Below are 25,489 nucleotides of genomic sequence, written 5' to 3' on the forward strand. Positions count from 1 at the left end.
CTAAGAGTGGCAATTCATGAGAGAAACCAGTTTGCCTCCCTGAGGCTTCCAATAGCCTCAGTAAATATACATAGAATTAATCTTGTTGCTTATCAAAATTCTGCTAAATTCAAGGTAAAATATAAGGTTCTGAAACAAAAGAAAATGGTGCTAAAGCATTGGGAACGTTTTGGTTACGAGCCATTAGTTAAAAAACAAAATTCTTGTGCAAAACTGCACAGTCATAGTGCAAATTAAGAAAAGTTTCAGGAGTCTTTGAAATGTTTTGCAGTCACACTTATTTTGTAAAAAATGGAAGTTTTAGGTAACTAAAGTTATGTTTTTGTGTCAAACTATTCATGTCTGCCTATTTGCTCAAATTGTTGAGGTTAAATATGCAGTTATATAAGTAATATATATTTCTGGAACCCAAATTAAGCTAAACAGTATATAAAATAATGCAAATTATAAGTAACATCAGTGAGTTGTGTTTCTGTGTCTAACTATTTGTGTCTGTCCATTTGCTCAGTGTATGTCTTCATACATCACGATAATATCAAATTAACAAGTGAAAATTCCTAAAGGAGCTCTATTCAAATTGTTAAAAATTCAAATATGCAGTTATATATGTGAATAAATATTCTTGGAGCCCAAATTAGACTAAGCAGGATGAAAAGTCATATAAAAATCTGATTATAAGAACTATTGGGAAAGGGCCTCCTCTTTGCAAGAGCTTTGAAGGCAAGACTAGGTGTGGCAGATTAAACCTATCTACTAGGCTGGGGAATTAAGAATCAGTTTGGGGAAACAGACTTGGCCCAGTGGTTAGGGTGTCCGTCTACCACATGGGAGGACCACGGTTCAAACCCCGGGCCTCCTTGACCCGTGTAGCTGGCCGATGTGCAGTGCTGATGCCCGCAAGGAGTGCCCTGCCATGCAGGGGTGTCCCCTGCGTAGGGGAGCCCCACACGCAAGGAGTGCGCCCGTGAGGAGAGCCGCCCAGGGTGAAAAGAAAGTGCAGCCTGCCCAGGACTGGCGCCGCCCACAGTTCACGTGCCGCTGACGACAACAGAAGCGGACAAAGAAACAAGACCCAGCAAACAGACACCGAGAACAGACGATGGGGGAGGGGGGAGGAATTAAATAAATACATAAATCTTTAAAAAAAAAAAAGTAACTTCGTGGTAATAAAACCTGTCTGAAGGCCACCGCAAGGTGCATATTTAAGTAAATGGTAATAAAAAGTTATCTTGATTCTATTGGGAATCTTCTGTTTTCATTTTAACAATGAAAAATAGTTTTTTCCCTCTATTACTAAAGTAAAATACCTACTATTATCTTCATGGTAAAATTGTATAAGTAAACAGTCATTTGATATATGATGTGTTGCATTGTTTAAAATTCATATATAAACAAGGAATAAACTTTAACCTTGTCAAACTCTTTTGTGCATTCAAACCAGGCCTTGAATACATTATAGGTTGTCTCTCCATGTGAGTTATTGGCTAGGCTGGTCACTGATCCCTCAATTAGAAATATTTGCTTTATCAATCTCTCGTTCTGCTCCTGAAGTGGATGGAAACTACGCTGCAGTTTCAAGCTCCTGCAGCAGCCAATGGTGACTCGGTACAGCCAAGTGTACAATGGATATCGCCTCCAGACTGGCACTGTTCCATAGTGCCAGAGAGCACTATGCACCACGCTGGTAGAATACTGGAAACTCTCTCTAGGATCAATGATGCTGCGACTTGCTCACTGTGTGGAGAACATGCTAAGTGGAGCCATGACACCAGGATACTGTAAGTAAACTTAAACACAATTGGCATTATAGCCTGCTCCCATGGAGAGATAACATGTAAAGTATTACAAACCTGAAACTTAAAACTATTAATTGCAACTCTGAATCCTTATGCATTAAGTAATACATTAGTTAATATTAAGTGCTATACTTTTATCCTGTACTAAATATATGCCTGATAATTATAACATTATCTTTTCTATTTTGGATCAAGTGCAAGAGTATATTAGACATGTTAAATTCTTAGTAAATTAATTTTCTAAACAGTTAATAAACATGTCTATAGAATAAGGTGGCAGTCTCAGCCAGGCTCAGTCAACTTATTATTCTACTGTACTGTGTAGCAAAAATGAGGCTTGCTTGCTAATAATGAGTCACCTATTGAACAAGTCAAAATTACCAGAAATTGTACAGTTAAAACCAAAATGTAAAAAACCTTTATTCTGTAGATCTGATCACTTCCACAGCTAAAAACTAAGAAAATTTCCAACTTGGTGTACTAATCTTGAATGAAACCAATTGCCCAAAGGGTGCCAGTTCACCAGGAGCATCTGACAGATCAAATGAGTGCCAGTCATTAAACAGCTTGAAATGTGTCTTCAAACAAAGCTAAGTATCTATTGCAATTTCTCTCTGAAAATAAATAACTTAGAAAAAAAAAAAAAATATATATATATATACTGTTCCCACCAGCTTTTAAAAAGGGGTGCCATCTTTATAAGCACCTAACCCTGTCTACCTCTGTAATCCAATATCTTCTTTTAAAAATGGGTATTCCAAATTTTTAGTTGTTTGTTTCTTTCAGAATGAACATCTTATTAACCATATGAAAACTTCATCCAACTTCGTACAGAATGCCAGATCCATCTTCCTCCAGTTAAAATAAAATAGTTTTACACCTTGTTAGGCAATGACTATAGCCCATGGCCAGCAGGAAGCAGTTACAGAAATGAGATCATCTCTCTTCAGTACCCCTTTAAGATAAAAGGTGTAAACTCCTTAAGGGTAAAACAAAATTAATAGATTGATCTGGAGCCTGACTAGAAATTCACGTGAGCACTGGTGGCCCTAGGATGACTGCAGGGGGCTCCCCACCCCAGGATTCTGCTGTCCAGAATGAAAACTTCTAAACTTCTAAAAACAAAGTCCTGGATGCTACACTAAAGATTGATAAGTAATCAGTCAAAACAGCAAACAGCCATCCACCTCACAGATCCAACAATAATTATGCCAAAGTTTAGCAAGTTTAACTTTGGCATAAGGAGGGAAATGATGTGGGCTATGGGTGGGAGGCTCTTTGTCTCTTCGGAGATAACCTTAACCTAAGCTGTCTGTCCTGACTTGTGGGTGTGGGACGGTGAGAGGCTGCAGTCCTGCCCTTGGTAATGTTGCCCTTGGCAACGACTCCCGTCCCAGGAAACAGTTTAGCAGTACAAACTCTATAAACTTTAAATATTCAGGGGACATGCAAACCAAATGTGCTAAAAGCTTATATAGAATGTATGAAGTCCATGCTAAAAGCTTACCTAGGATGTGGAAGATATATGCTAATTCAAGCCTATTGAGAACTGAAACAAAAGAACCATTTGGCCCTTCCTCTCTGAATAAAAGGGACTCAAAAGTCTTGTTCGGGGTTCGGGATTGAAACAAAGCTCCCGAGTCCGGCTGGCCGTCAATAAACCATTTTTGCTTCTCAAAATCATTCCTGAGTTCTGGCCTTTCTATATGCAAATAATTGAACCTAGTATCAAATTCTACAACAATTACACTCAAGCTAAATAAAATTGAAACCATTATAGTTTATGCAAGGAATGTTCTTTTTTTATCTTTATAGGAAGCTAAAAGTTTTTTTCTTTAAGTTAAGAAAATGAATAATTTTTAAAAGCATACTGACTACCAGGTTTTAAAACACATTACACAATTACCTAATTTGTTTAATCATAATCTAGAAAACTCTCTTCATAGTTTTTATGAACTTTTCCTTACTTACTGAAATTTGTCAACAGACCCACTAACTACCCTTATTTTATGGCTGACAAAAAGGTTTAAAGTGGGGAAACTACAGGGCAAACTGATTCTTAATTCCTCAGCCTAGTAGATAGGTTTAATCTGCCACACCTAGTCTTGCCTTCAAAGCTCTTGCAAAGAGGAGGCCCTTTCCCAATAGTTCTTATAATCAGATTTTTATATGACTTTTTCATCCTGCTTAGTCTAATTTGGGCTCCAAGAATATTTATTCACATATATAACTGCATATTTAATTTTTAACAATTTGAATAGAGCTCCTTTAGGAATTTTCACTTGTTAATTTGATATTATCGTGATGTATGAAGACATACACTGAGCAAATGGACAGACACAAATAGTTAGACACAGAAACACAACTCACTGATGTTACTTATAATTTGCATTATTTTATATACTGTTTAGCTTAATTTGGGTTCCAGAAATATATATTACTTATATAACTGCATATTTAACCTCAACAATTTGAGCAAATAGGCAGACATGAATAGTTTGACACAAAAACATAACTTTAGTTACCTAAAACTTCCATTTTTTACAAAATAAGTGTGACTGCAAAACATTTCAAAGACTCCTGAAACTTTTCTTAATTTGCACTATGACTGTGCAGTTTTGCACAAGAATTTTGTTTTTTAACTAATGGCTCGTAACCAAAACGTTCCCAATGCTTTAGCACCATTTTCTTTTGTTTCAGAACCTTATATTTTACCTTGAATTTAGCAGAATTTTGATAAGCAACAAGATTAATTCTATGTATATTTACTGAGGCTATTGGAAGCCTCAGGGAGGCAAACTGGTTTCTCTCATGAATTGCCACTCTTAGGAACACTGACAGTTAAGGCAGGAGACTCTCCCCACCCCCTTCCCCCCCTCCCCCCCAGTCCTTGGAGATAATAAAACTCCAGTGGTCGTTTAACCCCAAGGGCTAAGAATTCCACCAGGCAGCAATTTAGTTTACACTTGGATTCATGAGAGAAAGCAGGGTTACTAATACCAGTAGGACAGGAGCTGTTATGAAATGACTAGAAGCAAAGGCAAAGGGTGAGGCTAGGCTTGAAGTAACCATAAACGAAGGTAAGGTTAGTTTAGAATTTACACTTACAATAATAGTTTTAGGCTAAATTCACCCAGTTTTAATTTCAGTTATTTTTCTGCTGTTTTATAATATAAATGCATCTATAAATGATTTTAACTCTTAGTTACAGTTTTTATTATTTTTAACCTCAAGGTGAATTGGATACTTTTATTAATTAAGCTACAAGAATTTTATTAGTAATAATTCTTTGAAGTCCTGCCTTTTCTTAGTAATGGAACTAATTCTCATCTGCAAGTCCTATAAACAGCCCTTCCTATTATAACCAAGCCTCCACTCCTTCGGTGGATATTAGACCAGTACCAGATTCCAACATGCAGTTAGACAAACCCAAAACACCAGGCTTTTTCCCAGTTTTTCTCTAGGACGTTAGGACTGAAATCTATGAACAGCCTTTCTTATTAAAATCAAGCCTTTATTCCTTCAGTGGATATAAGACCAGTACCAGATTGTAACATGCAGTTAGACAAACCCAAAACACCAAGCTTTTTCCTGGTTTTTCTCCTTTTTCCAGACCTAGAGAGAACGGCTTCCCCCCAATTTTCTGGGGCTACTAGGGTTCTCTCGGGAGGTGATCAGCCTCCCTACCTAGCAATTAAAGCTAGGGTTCTCCAGACTGTGCTCACCCGGGGAGTCTTACCTTCTTCCATATTTGGAGTTCTTTTTCATTCCCAGAATCTTTCTCTTCAGACCTCCTATTGCCCTCGATTTTTGTAGGGAAGATTCTGGTGGAGCCCACATCTTTTCTGGATTAAATTTAATCCAGGGGCACCCAGCTTTGGGGTTCACCCAAGTCCTCTGGCTTCCTCGGGGACTTGGAAGGGGCAGCAAAATGTTATTGTCTCTGGCCTTTGTTTGCAATCCTGGACGAGCCCCCAAAAATGTTGTAGAATTTGAGAGAGGTTCAATTATTTGCGTATAGAAAGGCCAGGACTCAGGAATGATTCTGAGAAGGAAAAATGGTTTGACACCCAGCCGGACTCGGGAGCTTTCTGTTTCAAACCCGAGCCCTGAACAAGATTTTTGAGTCTCTTTTATACAGAGAGGGAAGGCCATATGGTCCTTTTGTTCCAGTTCTCAATAGGCTTGAATTAGCATATATCTTCCACATCCTAGGTAAGCTTTTAGCATGGACTTCATACATTCTATATAAGCTTTTAGCACATTTGGTTTGCATGTCCCCTGAATATTTAAAGTTTATAGAGTTTGCACTGTTAAACTGTTCCTGGGACTGGAGTCGTTGCCATGGCTGTCAGGGGTAGGACTGCAGCCTCTCTAACCATCCCACACCCACAAGTCGCAGACAGCTTAGGTTATCTATGAAGGGATGAAGAGCCTCCCACCCATAACCACATCACTATAGATCAGCCTGCAAACTTGTAGCTGCATTCTGCTTCTGTAACCCCCCTGCTTGCAAAATTTTGCCTAGCAACACATTAACCAATGAACAAAAGTTATGGTGATCCCACCTAAAATCCTATATAAACATGAGAACTGAAAAATGGGACTAAGAATTTGGAGATTAACTCTCCTCTGGGCCCACACATAATAAATCTGTTCCTCCCCTTCTCTTGAGAGCTGGTTTTGGGTCTTTCTGAGATTCAGAACTCCTGGCTTTGCTGCCACACTACCATTTAAAAATATAGGTCATTCTTAGTTTACAGGCTTCCAAAAGAAGGTGGGGCCTGACTTGGCCATGGACAGTAATTTGCAGGCCCTTGGTTTAAATATCCCCCCTACCGGGAAATAGTAAGTTCCTTAGGGAAAAGTCTGTCTTCTCTTTCTTTTCATGCTTGGGCTATGGATCTGCACATAGTAGGTACTCAAGGTTTCTAGAATCATAAAATCCTCAACAGATATGTTATGGAGCATCTGCTCCATGCAAGTGCTCTTATCAGATACTTCAGATGCAAAAGTAAATAAGATATCCCTTTTACCCAAAGAGCTCATCAAGTTGGGGGAGAGGGAGAGGAATTCTAAACATTTTAATAAATCATTATCATACTGTGAGATAAGTGTAATTTAGCTAGATATAAAGTATAGGGGAAAACAGGTGATCATGTCTGAAATGTCTAGGAAGTCTTTCTAGAGGTAATTTTTAAGCTGATTGTGAAAGAATTGAAGTTTGCCAGATGGACAAGTATAGGCAGAGTGTAACAGGAAGTGAAGAGACCAAAGTATAGAAATGGCAGAGTATGTTGTTTGTAATTGCCTTGTTCCATAAAGGATTTAAGGTGGTATATGTTCCTGTTGGAATGGCTAGAGAGGAGACTGAAAGATGGCAGGAAGCATATCATCAAGAACTTGGTATTTGAGGCTGAGTGAATTTTATATTATGGGGATGAGCTAGAGGAGTGATATAATCAGATTTGTGTTTTAGAAACTTTATATTGAAAGAAGAAATTGAAGAATCATATATACAGTGTGATCCCATTTTTGTAAAAGATAAAACTATGTGTGTATACTTGTGTTAATCTATATCTACATGTGCAATGGAAAAGGTCTGAAAGTATATATACTAAATCCTTCACAATGAAACCCTCTGGGGAATGGAATTGGAGGGGAGGAGGTGATGTGGTTTTATGTACTAGGTGTGGGGTATTTACTTTTATTTCTGTATTTTGTTTGAAGTTTTTACAAGTATGTATTTTTGTAATAAATTTTTTAAAAAGTCATGATGCATGATTGAATACCCGTCCCAGAATGAAGTTTCCCAAGAAACCATTAATAGTAAACTTTCAGCCAAAGTATAGCTATAGTTTCAAATTTCAGTTAGATTTGGCACACCACTTTATTCAAAAGTATTTATTTCCACAAATTTTTATCCACAGCTGAATATTACAGTAATTATTATAAGCATTTTTCTATAAACAAAGGTATAGTTTACAGGTTTAAAATGGAAAAATATTTTTATCAGTAGTATTTCTTCTACAATTTTAGGTTCACCCCTGAATATGTGAACTCCTTCAGTTGGTGGCAAAATGTTGTATGCAAATCTGGATTATTCTGATATGTCAACTTTAGAAAGTACCTTAATTTTCTCATTGATAACTTTTACCAGTATTAGAATTTTTTTTTTAAAACCATATTTACTAATGACCTTTATATGAAAAACAAGTCATGTTTTATTGTCACTGGCATTCAAATAATTTCCTACACCTCCCACATTCTCTAATTATGGCACCAATGTGTACAAAAAGTGAATTATGGCTATTTGGCTCATGCAATAAATTAGAGATACTGACTGTAGAGAAAGATTTTATGAGGAAAAACTACAGGGTCCTGCCCCACACTGTCACATGTTAGTAACCATTTAGTCATGTGGGCTTACACAAGTGCTTTAATTTATGATAACCTTGGTACTTTAGGATTAGGTTAAATGTATGTAAACAGTTTACTGTATGCAAAAGAAATGGATCTTAATTTATTAGCATAATCAGTTCATTCAATTCATCATAAATATTTGATGAATTGATGGTAGCAACATTTTTTTTTTTTACTGTCCAAGCTTCTGGTTTTGTGTTTTACAAAAGCCTTAAAATTTAGTACTAGGAAATTCAAAGGGAGCAATTCCCATTGACATGCCCCCAGGGAAAAGGAAAAAAAAAGCCTACCTACCTTTGGGTCTAATTTGCTTCCCAAGTCAGCCTACAGGTTCCTTAACGCTAACCTCAGCTGTGAGGGCACAGGGAGAGCCATGTAGGGAACGGGCTTGTCAGCTTACACAGCTACTAACTGACGTGTGTGGAGCTCATTCCTGGAGGCCAGCAGACAGGCCCCATATAATGCTGCAAACTCAAACTGAGCTATAAATATTTGATTCTTAAGTAATCTTTAAAATGCTTATTTCAAAATACAAAACACCATGATGTTATATTGATGGTTAAGGTTCTTCCCACAGCAAAACTTATTTCAGAGAAAGGATTAAGTCTGTTACCTTAGTAAAAGTTGAAGGCACAAAGTGGGAAAAGTGTCAACTATATTTTAAATATTAACAAGTGAAGATAGGTATCTATCGTCACTTGCAGAGTTCAACCTTTATATTGAATTGAATTACTTAAATTAAAATCACTACTGACTTCATGAAGTTGGAAAATGTTTGTGTTGAATTGACCTTAAAAATGCAGAGAATAAAAATGCTAACGAAAGATTAAAGTTTTCCTAAAGATGCTTCTTTCAGCCTCTGACTGTTAAATAGGACAGACCTAAATGTTAAGTAACTGATTACTATATTTCTCTGTTAGTGGTCTATAAAAGCCTGTTTACTTTTTAAGTTATATAAATTAAGTTCAGCTCCAGTGAAAAGGAACAAAACCTGCTGTTTCTTAGGCTAAATAGAACACTACTCGTAAGGTCTCTCCCCCACCCCTCAATCATTCTTATTGCCAAGCTTTATATTCTGTGCATCTGTGGCACCTATAGTGATTAACCAGTGACAGCAGAAGACAGTGACCCAAAAAGATACTGTAAGACAAAATGTAAGGACAGTAAGCTATTGTATTTGCTTACTGTGTTTGTGGAGTCATCATTTATCAAAACCTCTTAACACTTGAACAAGGCCTTTTTGGTTATCTTGATGATTAAGGACAGTCCTTACGTAAGAGACTCAGTTTTAAACTAAAGTGCATCAAATAGCAAAGCATAACCTAGACAACTTAGAAGAGGTAGCCACAGACCCAATTGTTCTAGACTGGCCTTCCAAACAAGTCAGTGTGAGGGTCAAGGGTGCTATCGTGGTGGTTATGTAACTGTAACTGAGAAGGAAGTCACTGATCTTTGCAGACGCCCCCGCTAGAAGCCAGAGAGGGGCATTTACCGTGAAGACAGAAGGGAGAATGCTGATGGCACCTGATTTGCACACAATGAGCAGCCAGTAGCAATCAGGTACTCTGCCTTGCTCTAGCCTTGGGGCTAAGGAAAATGCCTGAGGAAGTCGAGATACAAGTCGAGTACAGAACAGCGCTTAGGGCCTGGGGTAGCTTAGGGCCTGGGGTATGTTGTGTTTGCAAGGGCCTTCTCAGTTGGGTGGCTGAGGAAAAGAAGGTGTTGGCAGAGGGGCCTTCTACTTGCAATACATGGAAGAATCTTATCTTGATGTGATGTAAAGTCTGCTTTTATGTGACCTTTAAACACCATCTATTCCCGTCATGGGGATATTATACTATTATCTACTAGAAATATGGGAACAAACAGTAAAAAAAGGGTATATAGAATATGAATGGTTTTCTAATTAAATGCTTCCTTTGGAAGTGTCCAGAAGAAAAAAAAAAACACCCAAAGAAACTCTAAAAAGAAACAAATGTCTAAGTGTTACGTTGTGATTTTATTACTGAGTATTCTTTTTCTGAAATCCTTATCTTGCAGCAGAGGTATTTACAATGATTTTTACATGAAAAAATTGAAAAAATGTTGAAAATAGCCTGAAAAGGGAAAAATTTTTTAAATAAAAATAAAACCTTTGAATAATCTCATAGTCACTGTACTGTTTATTTTTAAAGTTTTAAATAGGCAATTGATTCTTAAGATGCAGTCTGCCTTTCTTTCCTATTGCAGTGACCTGGAATTACTAGTGCGCAGGGGATGATCTTATTGGAAGTTGAATGGCATTGAGAGATTATTGGTTTCCATACTGACCTGTTTGGCTTTTATATCTGTAAATAAAACTAGACCTGTTCTTTTCTAACATTTAGTTTATACAGATTTTTGTGAAAGTTTTGTTGGACTTGGTAAGTCCATGGACTAGCACTGGAAACAAAGGTCTTTCCATTTTGTTTACAAAAGAAAGTTTAGCACAGCAGCATTTTTAGCATAACTCCTCCATAAACCCAAGAATAATGATAAGCAAAAGGGTTTGAGCATTTTAGGGACCAGGTCTTCTCACTTTGCTTCAGAAACTAGTACTCAAAATGTTTGGTCTAAAAGTCTAATACCAAATTTATACCATTGTCTCTGCATCACCATGTATTAAAAAAACAACTTCAGGAACCATCTCAAAATGCCCATGCCTGGAGATTTATCCTCAAAGCATCTTACCATAAACTTATCCGCACCTATGATTTGCGCACCTCAGGAAATGTCAGTGCATGCTCTCACTGTTATTAGTACCACTATTTGTTAAAAGCTCTCTGAAGACAACTTACACGACTTGTGTGTTTTTCATATTATTTTGTTTATTCTCCAATTATATGCAAACGTCCAGACTAGGCAGCTTCCATTTTATAGAAATGGAAACTTTCATATGGCCATGGGGATGGGTTTAGTGGCTGTGGATTATGCTGGGTATTTTAGATGGAAATCAAACTTTTAAAAAAATCCCCTATTTTAAGTGTTTTTATTATGAGCAGTAGGTATAAAAAATAATGACATAGTTGTGTCTTATTCTGTATAGTTCAGCACTCTGCACTGGCCTCAATCTTTGATTTCATCTACTTTTACCAGATTCAAACATGTCCTTGAATTCACTTTCCTGTAGCTGTCTTCTTGCTCTCGCTGGGAAATGAGCCATGGTTGGAAATGTCTATCTTCAGACTTCAATGAGGAACTCCAAATTGAGACATGCTGGGATGTGGATTGAGTCCATGGTCAGAGAAGACGGATTAAATGGAAACAAAACAGGAAACATGTGCTTCGAGTCTAACAGCAGCTGCTGAGGGTCATTCCGCTCTTGTAGCTGTGCCTGTGGGAAGATTCAGAGCATGCCAAATACTTATTATGCCTAAAACAGCCAGTTTAAGTGATGTTGCAGACGTAAATTGGCAACATATCATGAAAAGATTGCTGCTAGGACAATGGGGACCAGGAAACCATGATTTCCCTACTCCTGAAGATACTTAGTGGGGAGAGAAGTGATGGGTTAGGGTTTTTGTAGGTCAGATGACTGTATGCTTTCTCCTAATCCTAGCACTCTTCAAAAAATCCTGCCTCTAAAGGAGAACAGAGAAACAAATTCCAGGTGCATATCACGTGGAAAGGCACCCAGTGATGTGGTTAAGGGCTTGCGCACCACCTTGGACAAGTCACTGAACCTTTCTATGCCTCAGTTTCCTCACTGTTAAACTGGGATGGGGCGAGTGCTCCCCTCATAAAGTTGTGATCAAATTAACACATGTAAAGTACTCAGAACAGTCTCTGGCACATGGTAAGTGCTATGTTTGCTATTATTACTAATATCTTTATCATCTCTGTCCCTCCTGCCTGTGCACCGACCAGTAACCCTTGAATCATGAATTCAGGTGGGAGAGATACTTTTTTTTAAAGTACTGGGGACTGGGGTTTGAACCTGGGACTCTGTTGGTTTTTTCTTTTTCTTTTAGGAGGCACCAGAAACCAAATCCAGGACCTCCCATGTAGGAAGCAGGTGCTCAACTGCTTGAACCACATCTGCTCCCTATACTTTTAACAAGGCCCATTCAGATTATGGTTAACTGTGAGGGTACTGCCAAGAGGGAAAAAAAAAATCCTCATTTTGCAAGGGCACAGGTCAACCCATACTAGCCTGAGGTGTGAAAAGTTTTTGTTTTCCCTAGTTGGGAAAGACACCACTATTGATTCAAACAATGTGATATTTGATATGTTGCAACTTCATAGTGTTTTCATCATTTCTCTATTTTGGAGATGAGAAGACCAAGGGACAGTGGTTGGTGCGATGGCTGAGTTTAACATTCACAGCACCTCCATTTTTTTTTTAAGCCTTGAAGCAGGGGTTGAGGTCAGTAAATATGTGGTAGCATTTGAACAGTTCTGGGAAATAGGATTTTAGAATGATAGCAGTGTTTGTGTTGGATTGTGAGATCGTTCTACAGGAGCAGTAAGAACCTTGAGTTGCCCTCCTTTTCATCAGTTACCCTGATAACGAAATGGAAAGCACTGCTTAAATTTCCAGGTTTCAATCAGGAAATATCCCTGTGGTTGGCACTTTGAAAGATGGACCACAACTGCAAAGTAAAGTGTAACAGTTTGAAAAAGCAGCTTGAAATAATAGGGAAAGAAGTTTAAAAGAGACAAGGATGTTTAGGGAGGAATAAGCAGTAAGCCTTGCTAATTGAAGATACCATATGCTAGCCCTGGTGTGACCATGAAAGAGTATCTTTGGGATCTCTGAAAGTGCACACAGATCACTCTGAGCCTTGCCTATGACATAGCCTATGACATAGCCTAGGAAAACATACACAAAATGTGAAGTGACAGGAGGCTCTGAAAAACATTTCTATAGCAACGTCCTTCTATTTCTGCACATTAGTCAGTTTATCAGTAGGCTCTACTAAGGGTTTGAAGAATTTGTAAAGGATTTGGGAGAGTATAAAAAATGAGAACCCACCCCCCCTGCCCAGTTAAATATTACCTATGTTATCACAATTCAGCCGCAAAGGTGTATATATATTTCATTATTTGAAACTTATAAGGCAGTCATTTCACAGGATTCCCTTGTGAATTCTCTGGTAGGACTAAACCATCTCCCCCCAAATTTACATTTTTAAAGGTCAGCACATACACTGCCTTCACTGTCCACTGACAGATTTGTCAGGCACTGAAAGTGGTTAATGAGGAAGATTCAGAATCTGACTCTACATATTTTCAGAGATAATACCAACTCTTAGCCTCCATTACATTTTCCTAAGTCTTAAATTAATTAAACCTGCAGTCTGGCTTGTCACATACTCTTTGATCTTTGTCCTAAATTCTCTTGTAAACAGTGCTGCTGCCAACTTACAAGCAGGTATAGCTCTCTTTCTGTTTGTCCCGGTGTTATTTAAAACCAAATAAGACTTACCAAACTTGCACTTTGGTTTGTGTAAATTGCCATCTTTCCATAAAAATCAGATGGTACAAAGTCAGCTTTCCAAGTGGCTTCGCTTCTGTCATCTCACTCTTCCTCTGCTGTTAGCAGCTGACTATGCGGGCATTCTGACTGGGTCCTTTCAGTCAGCCCCCTCCCTTCTGACATATTTGTGCGAGTCTCTGCCTGCTCCTTTCTGTGGTGTGTATCTTTAATAACCCACTGCATTTTCCCCAGGGCCCCAGGGAACAACCTTTAGTTTGACTTGGCATTACTTCCTTAACCTTCGGCCTCTATTCTTTCCTTATAAACCATGCTAAAATTAAAACCTATTTTTTGCCATAACACTTTTCAGACCTGGTGTGCTCTGACTTTTTTGTAAATTTCAGGCTTTCTACCTTGAAATACCTTTATAAGGAGCTCTGAATAAAATTCCCAGAGTATTTCAAAGGGAATAACTTCCTATCCAAAAGCCCCATGTTTTCTGAAGATTCTTCACTGTCTCTGCTAAACCTTCATTTGGGTTCCCTTTTCCTGACTCTTCCTCCTCTGATCACTTTCCCCTATTTCTTTTGATCTTTGTCTCTGGTTAGCACCACTACACGGGCTAAAGGGGTTGTAAAAGTTTGAGAAAGTAATATGTCTCCTGAAGGGGTACCTCGCATATTACAACGGGAGAAATGTTCACTGTTTTTCTAAGTAATCTCTATGTGATTTCATCATTGAGATGCTAAAGATTAGGCATCAGCGAAAATCACCCAAGGCTCCACTTTAGGAAGCTCATCTTGAAGTAAAAACATAAAATTTAAAAGGTACATTAAAAAGTTAAATTCCTATACTTTTAAGAAAAGACAGATGTAAAACTTTTTTCTAATCTTCTTCCTTTCAAGCATATTCCTAAAGACAAATATGTCTTAGAGACAAGATTGGAGAGCTCCGATTGTTTTCTTAAAAGAATATTTCTTAGTTCCATTTGTAGTTAGGATTGATATTACACTTATTCTGTTAATTCCACAGTGCTATAGTTTAGTAACATGCTAGTGGTAAATGCAGTGATACACGGAGCATTCTACAATCTGAGAGGTAGAGATGATCCAAGTTCAGTCTTCTGTGCATGTACATAACAAGTTACTCACAGATGACACACTTCATATTTCCCTAAAGAGGAAGCCTACATAAGATGTTCTAGCATATATAATGTAAGCGTTATTTTAATAATAGAGAAGCAAGGTTAAAAATCTAAACTTTTAATTTCCCTTATCAGTTCTAGACCAGGTCTTTAACTTTTTAAATTATTAAAACAGTTGTAGGTTTACAGAAAAATCATGAAGTACTAAGTTTCAAATACCTCCCCTCCCCTCAGTTTTCCCTATTAACATTTGCATTAGTGTGGTACCTTTGTTATAATTGATGAAACATTATTATAATTATACTGTTGACTATAGTTTATTCTTTGTATTGCACTATTCTATGATTTTTATTTTTCGGGTAACATACAATTAAAATTTCCCATTTTATTCACTTTCAATTTAGTGGTTATAATTACATTCACAAAGTCATACCTCCATCACCATCTTCCACTGCCAAACCTTTTCTATTCCCCAAACAAACTCCATACCAATTAAGTATTAACTCCTCATTCCCTACTTCCACTGAGTCTCTGGTGTTCTAGTTTTTGACTTTATCAATTTGCATATACTGCTTATTTCCTACTAGTGATTTCATACAATATTTGTCCTTTTGCATCTGGCTTATCTCACTCAACATAAATGCCTTCAAAGGTTCATTTATTGTTGTAGCATACATCAGAACTTCATTCCTTTTAATGATGAAATAATATTCCATATTGGTTAATATCTTAAAACTCACCTGTATTGTTCGTATAAAGGCCACTGTTACCCGTTCTTCAAATTCATTCAGGGGAGTATAAAGGTTTAAAATTTTGACAATCTGTTAGAATAAAAACAGAATCTTAATACATACTAAATGAACATTAGACAACTTTTGAGCTTTAAAGAATATAAGACATTGGCACAAGGTTACAAGCCTTTTTAGAGAGGACCCACTGCTGACACTAGACTAAATTAAATAAATAAGAACCCGTAAGTTTTGTCTCACTGCCCTTTTACTGCTCTGTATCTCCTACACATTCACCCCACTCCCTCCTCACCCGTGATAGGTGGCTTATAAGATAATCGGGAGTTTTTTCTTCCTTGTGCTGGTCTCCGTGGCCCATTTTCAGAGACACACTTGCCATGGAAGGCAAGGCTTCCCTGCATTTGGACAGGATTTTACCATTAATCTCTCTACACCTGAATTACAGTATCAATACAATTTTGGGAGACTGGGGAGGGGGCTGGGAAGGAAAGGAACATTTAAACTCCTCTAGGTTCCTTATGGCTGTATTTTAAACAATGTAGGGGATTCTAAGTAAAAATATGACCATAACAGAAATTATAGATATAAAGGAAGCAATTTTTAATGCCAAATGCCTGATGTTACCAATTCCTGAAAAAGTTTTAATTTATAGAAAAGAAACATTCCAGAATTGTGTTTTTTAAAAAATTCATATCGTGGTTTAGTGTTTTGTGTGTTTACTACCTTAACTTCCTAAGTGAATAAGTAGGTTCAGAGTTACTGAAAAACAGTAGCTGTGGCATCTTGTTTCACTGACTGAAGTGGTCTTGGGTCACCCAGGGACATCCCATCAGGAGAAACTTCAAAATTGTATCATTAGGGGTATTTAAAGGCTGGTAGTGCAAAGTCATAACAAATAACTGCTGGCAAGAACAGATCTGGAACGGAAGCTAGGACTGCTCTGAGCGCCGTGGTTGACAGAGACGCAGGACGGGCAGACCTGCTGGGTGCTGAGGGAGGTGCACAGTGAGCAGATGGCCTCTGCATCTTCAGGGGTCTTCTTCTTCAACTGCAGGAGCTGGGCTGCTTGGATCAGAGGCTCCATCGTCTGAACTGCTCCGCTCTGGTGGAGGTTCCGTCCCCTAAGCCACTCCTCAAGCTGACTAATATTGTACCTTCAACACAAGCAAAATGGAATCTGTGTTAAGCTGGTTTCCCTAATTCACTTGCGTGAGGACACCTGCTGCATTTTGTGATGAATAAATAACCATTGTTATTCTTCTCACTTGAGCTATCTCATGTGGGTAAAGGCTTGAAAGTACCGGGTACTCAGTAACTATTTGTTGAATGAAGGATGAATGAAGGAAAGAATGGATGCTTAATGGGAGGGGAAAGAGGCATTCAATATATTGAATTAAAACATTTTATACTTAATAATCACAAATTTATCTATGTGAGCCTTAATGCCTCTTGGCTCATTGATTTTTCTCTTTGATCTAACCACATTGGATTTACAATCTTTAAATCAGATTGTGTAAACTTCTCTAACATTCAACTAATTTGCTTACCAAGTTACCATCTCAGTGTTTAATTTTAGCAACAAATAAAAAGGTGACAAAAGAAAAAGGGAAAAAAGTGACAGAAGGGACATGTAATTCGAGTAGTTGAGCACCTGCTTCCCATGTACAAGGTCCCGGGTTTGATCTCTGGTATCTCCTAAAAACAAAACAAATGAAAAAGCCAACTGTCGCTGGGGAGTGGATGTAGCTCAGTGGTCGAGCATCTGCTTCCTATGTATGAGGTCCTGGGTTCAATCCCCAGTGCCTTTAAAAAAAAAAAAAGTGACAGATTTGATTCACATACTAATAAACCAGATTGGGATTTCATTTTTAGAGACAAATGTCTTGTTTTCTGCCTCTGGCTTATGTAAGTGGTGGCCTGCTCCATCCAGGTACTGCTCTCTTACCTGAGCTGCATGCCCGTGCTCCAGGAGCAGACATCCTTCCGCAGCAGCAGGTTGTTGAGAGTCACCGCGTTGATCACGTAGAAGAGCTGTTTGAACACCTGCTGGATGATCTCAGGGTCCAGGCCCTGGTCACACATGACAGCATGGAAGGAATTCATCTGGCGGACGATGGCCTCCAGGCAGTACGAGTTATCCCCGTCCACCATGCTGGAGGAGCGCTTCCGGTAGCCCGTAGGCTTCACGCCAGACAGGCCCTGGATACTCTCGTTCTCCAACATGGCAGAAACTGAAAGAAAAGCATGATTAGAGAAGATGGGATTTTCCCCACAAACAAGACTTGTTTTGGACTCGGGCAATCATATCGTACTCAGGGTCTTAGGAAGGATACCATCCAGAGGTGGCCAATCCTGACATGTTCAGGAACTTACATTTGGCACAGAATTTCTAATGTGTTGGTCTCTATATGGAAGAAAATAGCTATGGACCAAATTTTCACTCGAATTTACTGATGACTGGACAAAGATAATGGACATGTGCCAGTTTGATTCTGCATGCCTTCTGCACTGAGAGCCCAAAGTTTGAGAACTGAGGAATCTGGGTGCAGTGCCAGCCCAGCCTCCGACCATGTAAACCTTAGATTAGCTGGTCTGTCACACAGAGCAGCGCCTAACTACGTGCCAGTGCTTTATGATCAGTATCTCTTTAATTTTCCAATAACCCTATGAGGTTCCATTGATTTTACCCATTTTACAGATGATAAAATTGAGTCACAAAAAAGGTTAAATAACTTGCCCAAAGTCACACTGTTATGAAGTGTCAGAGACAGAATTTGAACCCATGTCTGTTCAACTCAAGATCTGATATTATTTAACCATTATGTAATTCTGAGTCATGAAGTCTTGAGCTTGATAAGTCAGTTCTGCATGTCTGGTGAGAATAAACTGGTGTTTTATAAGAAGATTCCAAGGCAGGAAGAAGGATTTAGAATGAACCACACCGCAAGGGATCTATTTCTGGAATGGCCTGAAGGGCATTCTGTGCTACTTGGATTTTACTCATTAACTGGGGAAAGCAATACACATAGACTCCAGGGAACATTTTCTTACCATTCTTCATAGAGCACAGTCAGTGATGCATGTACACATAACAGCTAATTTTTAATCTTTCTTTTAACTTAAAATCTAACTGCTCTTACTTTTCAATTTCTGATCTCATGTTAAATGCACAAGTACACTGCTTTGTATAAAGTGAATGTCCAAAAAATATTGAGTGAGTGTTTGCTGCTGTGTTCTTTCACATGGACACATTTAGTCCTTTCTTTTTTCATGAGTGAAAGTACATAATGGTCAAGGGGATTACATTTTTCCACTGTATATGCAGTTATACCTTTGGATTTTATATTTTTTACCTATTAAAAATTATTTTGTTTTAGGAAAAAATAATCTAATACTGAAAAAGAGATAAAGGAAAAAATGATCTATACTCTCACTCCCCCAATTTCACGAACGTTTCTGGGATGGTGTTGAAAGTTCCCACTCTTCTTGAGCACAGTGCACCAACCTCCTCCTTGCCTTCACTGGGGAAGGTCCTGCTGGGCCTTTCTGGAGACCATGCCTACTATACCCAGTTCCCTAAGGGTAGGCTGCACTTATCACATTTTCCCTAGACCTCTTTTCAGAACCCCCAATGAGAGATGGGGATCTCCAGTGGCCAGCTTACCTATCATAGGCTGCAACACTCCCTCGGCGATTTTGATGAGCTGCTGGTAGATCTGAATGGAAAGGTCGCTCAGCACTTGGCGGTATTCAGTGAGGTCAAAGTTCTTAAGACAGTGCTCGTTCTGCTTCATGCTGTTCTGAGTCATGAATCCCTGCAGAGGGAGAGGTAGGCATGACTGAGGGGCTGTGGTTTCCAGGCTCAGCAGGACTTCTGGGGTTCTGGTCATTCAAGCAATTTTCTAGTGTCCTCCCCTGGCTATAAGGGTGTTCTACAAAATCCTGTCAGAAATTTGAGGCCTCAATAATGGCCCTTGAACTTGAAGGCAAGGTTACATGATAGAGAAGTCAGAACTATATAATTAAAAAGGCCTAAATCCTTCCGTCCAAATCCCTGAGGTGAAGTGATTTCCCTAAAAAATCAAAACTCAGGTTGGAAGCTGGTCCAGGGAAAGAAGGATCTCTGCTTTCTGATTCTTCATCCAATGCTCTTCCCAATACACCCTAAAACATTATATAATGTTAGCTTCCCTAAGCTACCCTAAAACATTATACAAAGTCTCCAAAGGAGTAGAGCCCTGGGCGAGATTATATGTCTTCATAGTGAGAAATCACTGGGTATGAGAATTCATAGATGAAATGATTTCAGGGAAGTGAACTTGGCCCAGTGGTTAGGGCATCTGCCTACCACATGGGAGGTCTGTGGTTCAAACCCCGGGCCTCCTTGACCCGTGTGCAGCTGGCCCATGCACAGTGCTGATGCGTGAAAGGGGTGCCCTGCCACGCAGGGGTGTCCCCCGCGTAGGGGAGCCCCATGCGCAAGGAGTGTGCCCCGTAAGGAGAGCTGCCCAGCGCGAAAGAAAGTGCAGCCTGCCCAGGAATGGTGCCGCCCACACGGAGAGCTGACACAACAAGATTACGCAAGAAAAAGAAACATAGATTCCTGTGCCGCTGACAACAGAAGTGGACAAAGAAGAAAGACGCAACAAATAGACACAGAGAACAGACAACCGGGGTGGGGTGGGGGGAAATAAATAAATCTTAAAAAAAGAAAAAAAGAAAAAAAAGAAATGATTCCACAGTATAGCACTGTGCCCCTCAGTGTTCTGTATTAACAAGATGGAATAACATGAAAATTAAAAGAACTACTAATATCAAAAGGTCTCATGCGACCAATGTCCCTCTACAGTTAGGCCAAGGGAAAGCAAAAGCAGCCAAAAAGATCAATGTTTTTAAAATGCTACCAGCCCCAAAAAGGCCTCTTGTACTGTGTCAAGATTCAAAGCTTTTATTAAAAAAAAAAAAAAAAAAAAAGAGGCAGGAGGAAGAAGGGATGACTGATATCTAAAAAAACAGAGAGATTCTCCCTCATTCTTCAGACTACAAAGATCTGCTTATACTTTGGGGTTCAAGTTTTGACCCTGGAAACATAAGCACGTATAACAGACGGATGAACTGAGTTCTTGGTCCTGCCTTAACCTTATATGACATTCCATCTAGAATAGATATACCACTGGATAAAGTGATGACTCTCCAGAAAATAACATTAAATGTAGTTCTATGCTTAAATACTGTATACTACATTGGAGTTATATAAGTGAGGGCATCTGGTTTGAAGTGAAGGACATTTCTTCCAATAATACAGTAGAAACCATTCCCAACAGTTAACCCATCCTTGTTGGAAATTACATAACAAAAGCAGGTGATCAAACTTAAGGTCTGATTCTAGGGAGAGCTATACAATAACATTCCCAAGATGTTAGACAGCTGGATGGCCTATTCTATTATCCCAGGGAGAAGAATCTGTCAAAACTTGTTCTGGCACAAAAGATGAAAGAAAGACAGGCTTTAAAAATTGTTGCATTCTTTTGATTCACACTTTGTCTTGACCTTGGGAAGGGTAGATAGTGAAATATGTGAAAGGATGGAGAAAAAGGAGAGTCAAGGAGACCTGTGGAGACCAAGGAAAAGGCAGTGTCTGGGAGAAGCTAGATTTCTCACCAGAGAGACTGGAGTAAAAAATGCCATATGGATGTTACTAGGTCATTGCGTTCAATGCAGAGCATGGGAGAAGTTCTTGCAGGAGCCAAAGCTGGGCCCTAGAGGTCCAGAAAAGAACATGAAATGTTGGGGTCATTTGGGCCTCAGGTTAAGGAATCGTATTTGGTTAGAAGCATGAAGATGGGTCTCAAGGTCAGTTTGTACAAGTATGGTTCTGATGATGGTATGCCTCTTTTCTTGGGACCATCTTTGTCTGTCTGAAAATGGATAGGCTAATTGGTGGCTTAGGAGTCAGCCTCCCACACAAGACTACTGGGCTTTCTTCTGGCAGTCACTGGAATGGCGCTTGGCTCTTCTAGCACTGCTGCAGAAACTCACGGGCACAAAGGTGGTCTGGGAGGCTCCAGGAGCGGCTCTCAGGCAAGGGGAAGGGTCTCCCCACAAAGCCTACTTATTTGACTCAGGGGTTCATTTCAGGGCCCTCAGGATCTGCTTCCAGAAACGGGGCATAGAGATATGGCACGCCCACAGGCTGAGGTCTCAGAGGGTCCTCTGAAGCCCTCACACACCTCTCCTTAGGATATATAGAGCACCGCAGAGCCATGTGGACGAATGCCTTCTGTGTGGCCTCCATGATGGCAATCAGCCTTTTATCACAATGTCTCTCCTCCTTTTGGAGTTACTAATGAAAATACTCACATTCTTACTCTTTCGATCTCGGGGGAAAACTCCTTTGAGCTAAGATCTGACGTGCTCTGAAGTGGATCACATTGTAGTGCCCAAGGAAATGAAGACCTAACTGCTGAAGAATTTGGGGTATTTTAATAGTTCTCAAGTGCACTTAGGAAATTGGGCTGATCTTACCACTCACCTCATCCCCACTGTACTGCTTCAAACAATGAAGGAGGCGGCAGGTATTGGATAACCAGAATGACGTCATCTCGAAGTCATCATTGTGCTTCTGTGAAAATAAATTCCCAGCTGTAAGTGGCTAAATGTTTACTTAGGACCCCTCTTTATGTTTCCTACACTTTCCCAACATGCCCCTACCAGGCCTCATGATAGGCAGGGTACTCGCCAATCTCAGAGACGAGGCCCATTGCCAAGAGGTGGTGTGACTGTTCCCCCGCTACCGGGGATGGTACACAGAGCCTCCCTCCTGGTTCCCTGGTCACTGGCACACACATGCGCCCATACACAGCCTTCCACAGCTGAAGAACACAAAGCCAAGTGACACAAACAGGGCTCAACATCAGCAGTCCTGGGCTCTAGTCTAACCACCTATGTTGACTGGCCCTGGCTTTTCTGTACTATCAAGCTTAGCACATTCAAGAGATGGAAAGAAGAGCACAATGTGGTGGCTAAAGCATGGTAGGGAGACTGAGCTGACAGGGCCAGATAACATAGCACACTGAATTATGGAAAGGAGTTTGAATTTTTAAATTGCAATGTGAAGCCAGAGTTGTTTTTGTTTTTTCTTTTAACTGGGATGTAAGTAACATACTATTCACCCTTTAAATTCACCCTTTAAAGTATAAAATTCCGTGGTTTTTAGCATAGTCATGACATTGTACAACTATCACCACTACCTAATTCCAGAACATTTTTATACTCCAGAAAGAAACCCTTCCCATTAGCAGTCACTGCATTCCTTCCCTGGCCTGGCAACCTCCAATCTATTTTCTGCTTCTATGGGTTTTCCTATACTAGACATTTCACATAAATGGAATTATAAAAAATGTGACCCTCTGGGTCTATCTTTTCATTTAGCATAATATTTCAAGGGTTCATCCATACTGTAAGCATGGGTCAATACTTTATTCCTTTTCAAGACCAAATATTATTCCATTGTATGGATATACCACATTTTGTTTATTCTTTCATCCACTGATGGGCACCTGGATTGTTTCCGCCTTCTGACTGCTGCAAATATTGCTGCTACGAACATCCATATACAAGATTTTGTGTGAACACATTTCCAATTGTCTTGGGTATATACCTAGGGACAAAATTGCTGGGTCATATGATAACTGTTTAACTTTTTTGAGGAAATGCCAGACTGTCTTCCGAGGTGGCTGCACCATTTTACAATCCCACCTGCAATGTACTGAGGGTTCCAATTCCTCCACTTCCTCACTTACACTTGTTACTATCTTTTGATTATAGCCATCCTAAGTGGATGTGAAGAGACATTTTGTTTTGATTTGCATTTCCCTAAGGTCTAATGACTCTGAACATCTTTTCCAGTGCCCACTGGCCATTTTTGTATCTTCTTTGGAGAAATATCTATTCAAATCCTTTGCCCATTTTTAAAATTGGGCCATCTTTTTATCGTTGAGCTGTAAGTGGTCTTTATATATTCTGGAAACAAGTCCCTTATCAGACATATGATTAGCACATATCTGCTTCCCTTCTGTGGGTTGCCTTTTTGCTTTCTTGATGGTTTTCTTTGAAGCACAGTTTTTAATTTTGAGGAAGTACAATTAATTTTTTTCTTTGGTTGGCTTGTGCTTTTAGTGTTATAGCTAAGAAAATTATTGCCGAGTCTAAGGTAACAAGGACTTGCACATATGTTTTCTCTTAAGGGCTTTATAGTTTTAGCTCTTTGGCATCTTTGAAGCCTTTTGAATTTGGCATCTTTGATGACTTGAATTTTTGTAAGTGAGATGAACCAGGGATCTAACTTCACTCTGTTATATGTGGCTACCCAGTTATCCCAGTATCATTTGTTGAAGACTATTCTTTCCCCACTTATTTATTCTGGTACCTGGTAAAAAATCAACTGAGGCTTTATTTCTGGATTCTCAATTCTATCCCATTTATCTATACGTCTATCCTTATGCCAGTAATCACACTGTTTCAGTTACTGGAGCTTTGTATTAAGTATTGAAACCTGAGAACTGTGAGGCCTCTAACTTTGTTCTTTTTTGAGATACCTTTGGCTATTCTGGATCCCATGAATTTTCATATGAATTTTAGGATTAGCCTGTCAATTCCTGGAAAAAAAAAAGCCAGCTGGAATTTGATACGGATTGCACTGAATGGAGGGTTTTAAATAAGGGAACTGTGTAATCTGATTTAGGCATTCACGGGCCTCTCTGGGCAGAAGTGAGGGGAACTATTTCAGGAGGCTGTTGCAGTACCAGGATGGAATGGGGCCTGTACCAGGATGGAAACAGTGGCCATAGTAAGGAATGGTACAATTTGGGATATATTTTGAAGTTAAAATGATAGTTCTTGCTGGTGGACTAGATAATGGGTATAGGGTAAAAGAGTAACAAAGGATAATTCTTAAGATTTGGACCAAACAATTGGGTAGAGTATGGTGTACAATTAAATAAGATGGCAAAAGAGGGGAGAGGAGCAGGATTTGGGTGTGGGTGTTCAGCTTGGGTTGTCTCTTAGACCTTTAGGCAGAAGGCAGTTGGAGCTCAAAACTTTGAGTCACCTGCATGTAGATGAAGACTGTTTAGAGCAGTCAATGGATAAAACTGCCTTTGGAGCCCATGGCAGGCAAGGCAGTGGAGCTACCAACATAAAATTGGCAAAAATACTGAAGTTAAAGTTTAGCTCTGGAATTCTCTCAGAGGAGGAAAATGGAAGTAGGAGGCTGTGGCTCAGTGGACCCCAGAACTGATCTGGCCTCGGGTCTTTAGAGAATGGCTTCCATCCTGCCAGTGGCAGTACGTGGGAGAACCGAGGAAGACGTCTCTACGAGCAGTAGCACTGGGGGCGCAGGCCTGCAAGGAGGTTAAATCCCTCTCACTGAGGGCTCATCTCCCTCAAAAATCCCCCCTCCCACCGATAGGCCCTAGCCTCTCTTAGATAGGTCTCGTCTCTCCACAGGCAAGCCTGCTACTGCAGTGGCTCAACAGCCACTGCACGCGAGAAGAGGCTGTGTCTTCAGGTGGCGTTCCTGAACCGCCTCAACACTGCCCTGGCCCAGGGCCTGCGACACCTTGGAGTAGATGAGCATCATTACCCCAGCAGCGAGTACTCAGCCTCAGGAAAGTCTGGCCAAGGGCAAGAGTTCAGGCTGTAGCCCTGAACCTCTCTCCAGGACAGCCAGCCCGCCCTTTGCCAAGGCAGATGTCTTCCCAGCATCTCTGGCAGTGGGACTTGACCCAGGTGCTGTCCAGCAATCAGTACCCCTTGAGCACCTGGGGATAGGACCAAGCCAGCTGGGACTCCCCCTACCCTCCCACCCTCCCCCAAGCATCTGTGAGCACGAGGGGTTCCCAGGAGCTAGAGCAGGGAGATGGCTGGTAGAGTAGACTAG

General features: G+C 39.8%; 1 protein-coding gene across 1 annotated transcript in view; it reads right to left on the minus strand.

Moving 5' to 3' along the window:
• Positions 1-7,685: 7,685 nt before the first annotated feature.
• MYO5B (myosin VB) overlaps positions 7,686-25,489 on the minus strand; it is a 373,786-nt gene continuing 355,982 nt past the window's right edge. The window contains exons 34-39 of the mRNA XM_058277683.2: positions 22,082-22,171; positions 19,214-19,364; positions 17,495-17,780; positions 16,529-16,703; positions 15,541-15,621; positions 7,686-11,571 (exon numbers count right to left, since the gene is read on the minus strand). Coding sequence (XP_058133666.1) covers positions 11,419-11,571; positions 15,541-15,621; positions 16,529-16,703; positions 17,495-17,780; positions 19,214-19,364; positions 22,082-22,171 — 936 coding nt within the window. The 3' untranslated portion in view covers positions 7,686-11,418. The remainder of the gene's footprint in view (positions 11,572-15,540; positions 15,622-16,528; positions 16,704-17,494; positions 17,781-19,213; positions 19,365-22,081; positions 22,172-25,489) is intronic.

This window comes from Dasypus novemcinctus, chromosome 16 (assembly GCF_030445035.2).
Source record: "Dasypus novemcinctus isolate mDasNov1 chromosome 16, mDasNov1.1.hap2, whole genome shotgun sequence".
NCBI lineage: Eukaryota > Metazoa > Chordata > Mammalia > Cingulata > Dasypodidae > Dasypus > Dasypus novemcinctus.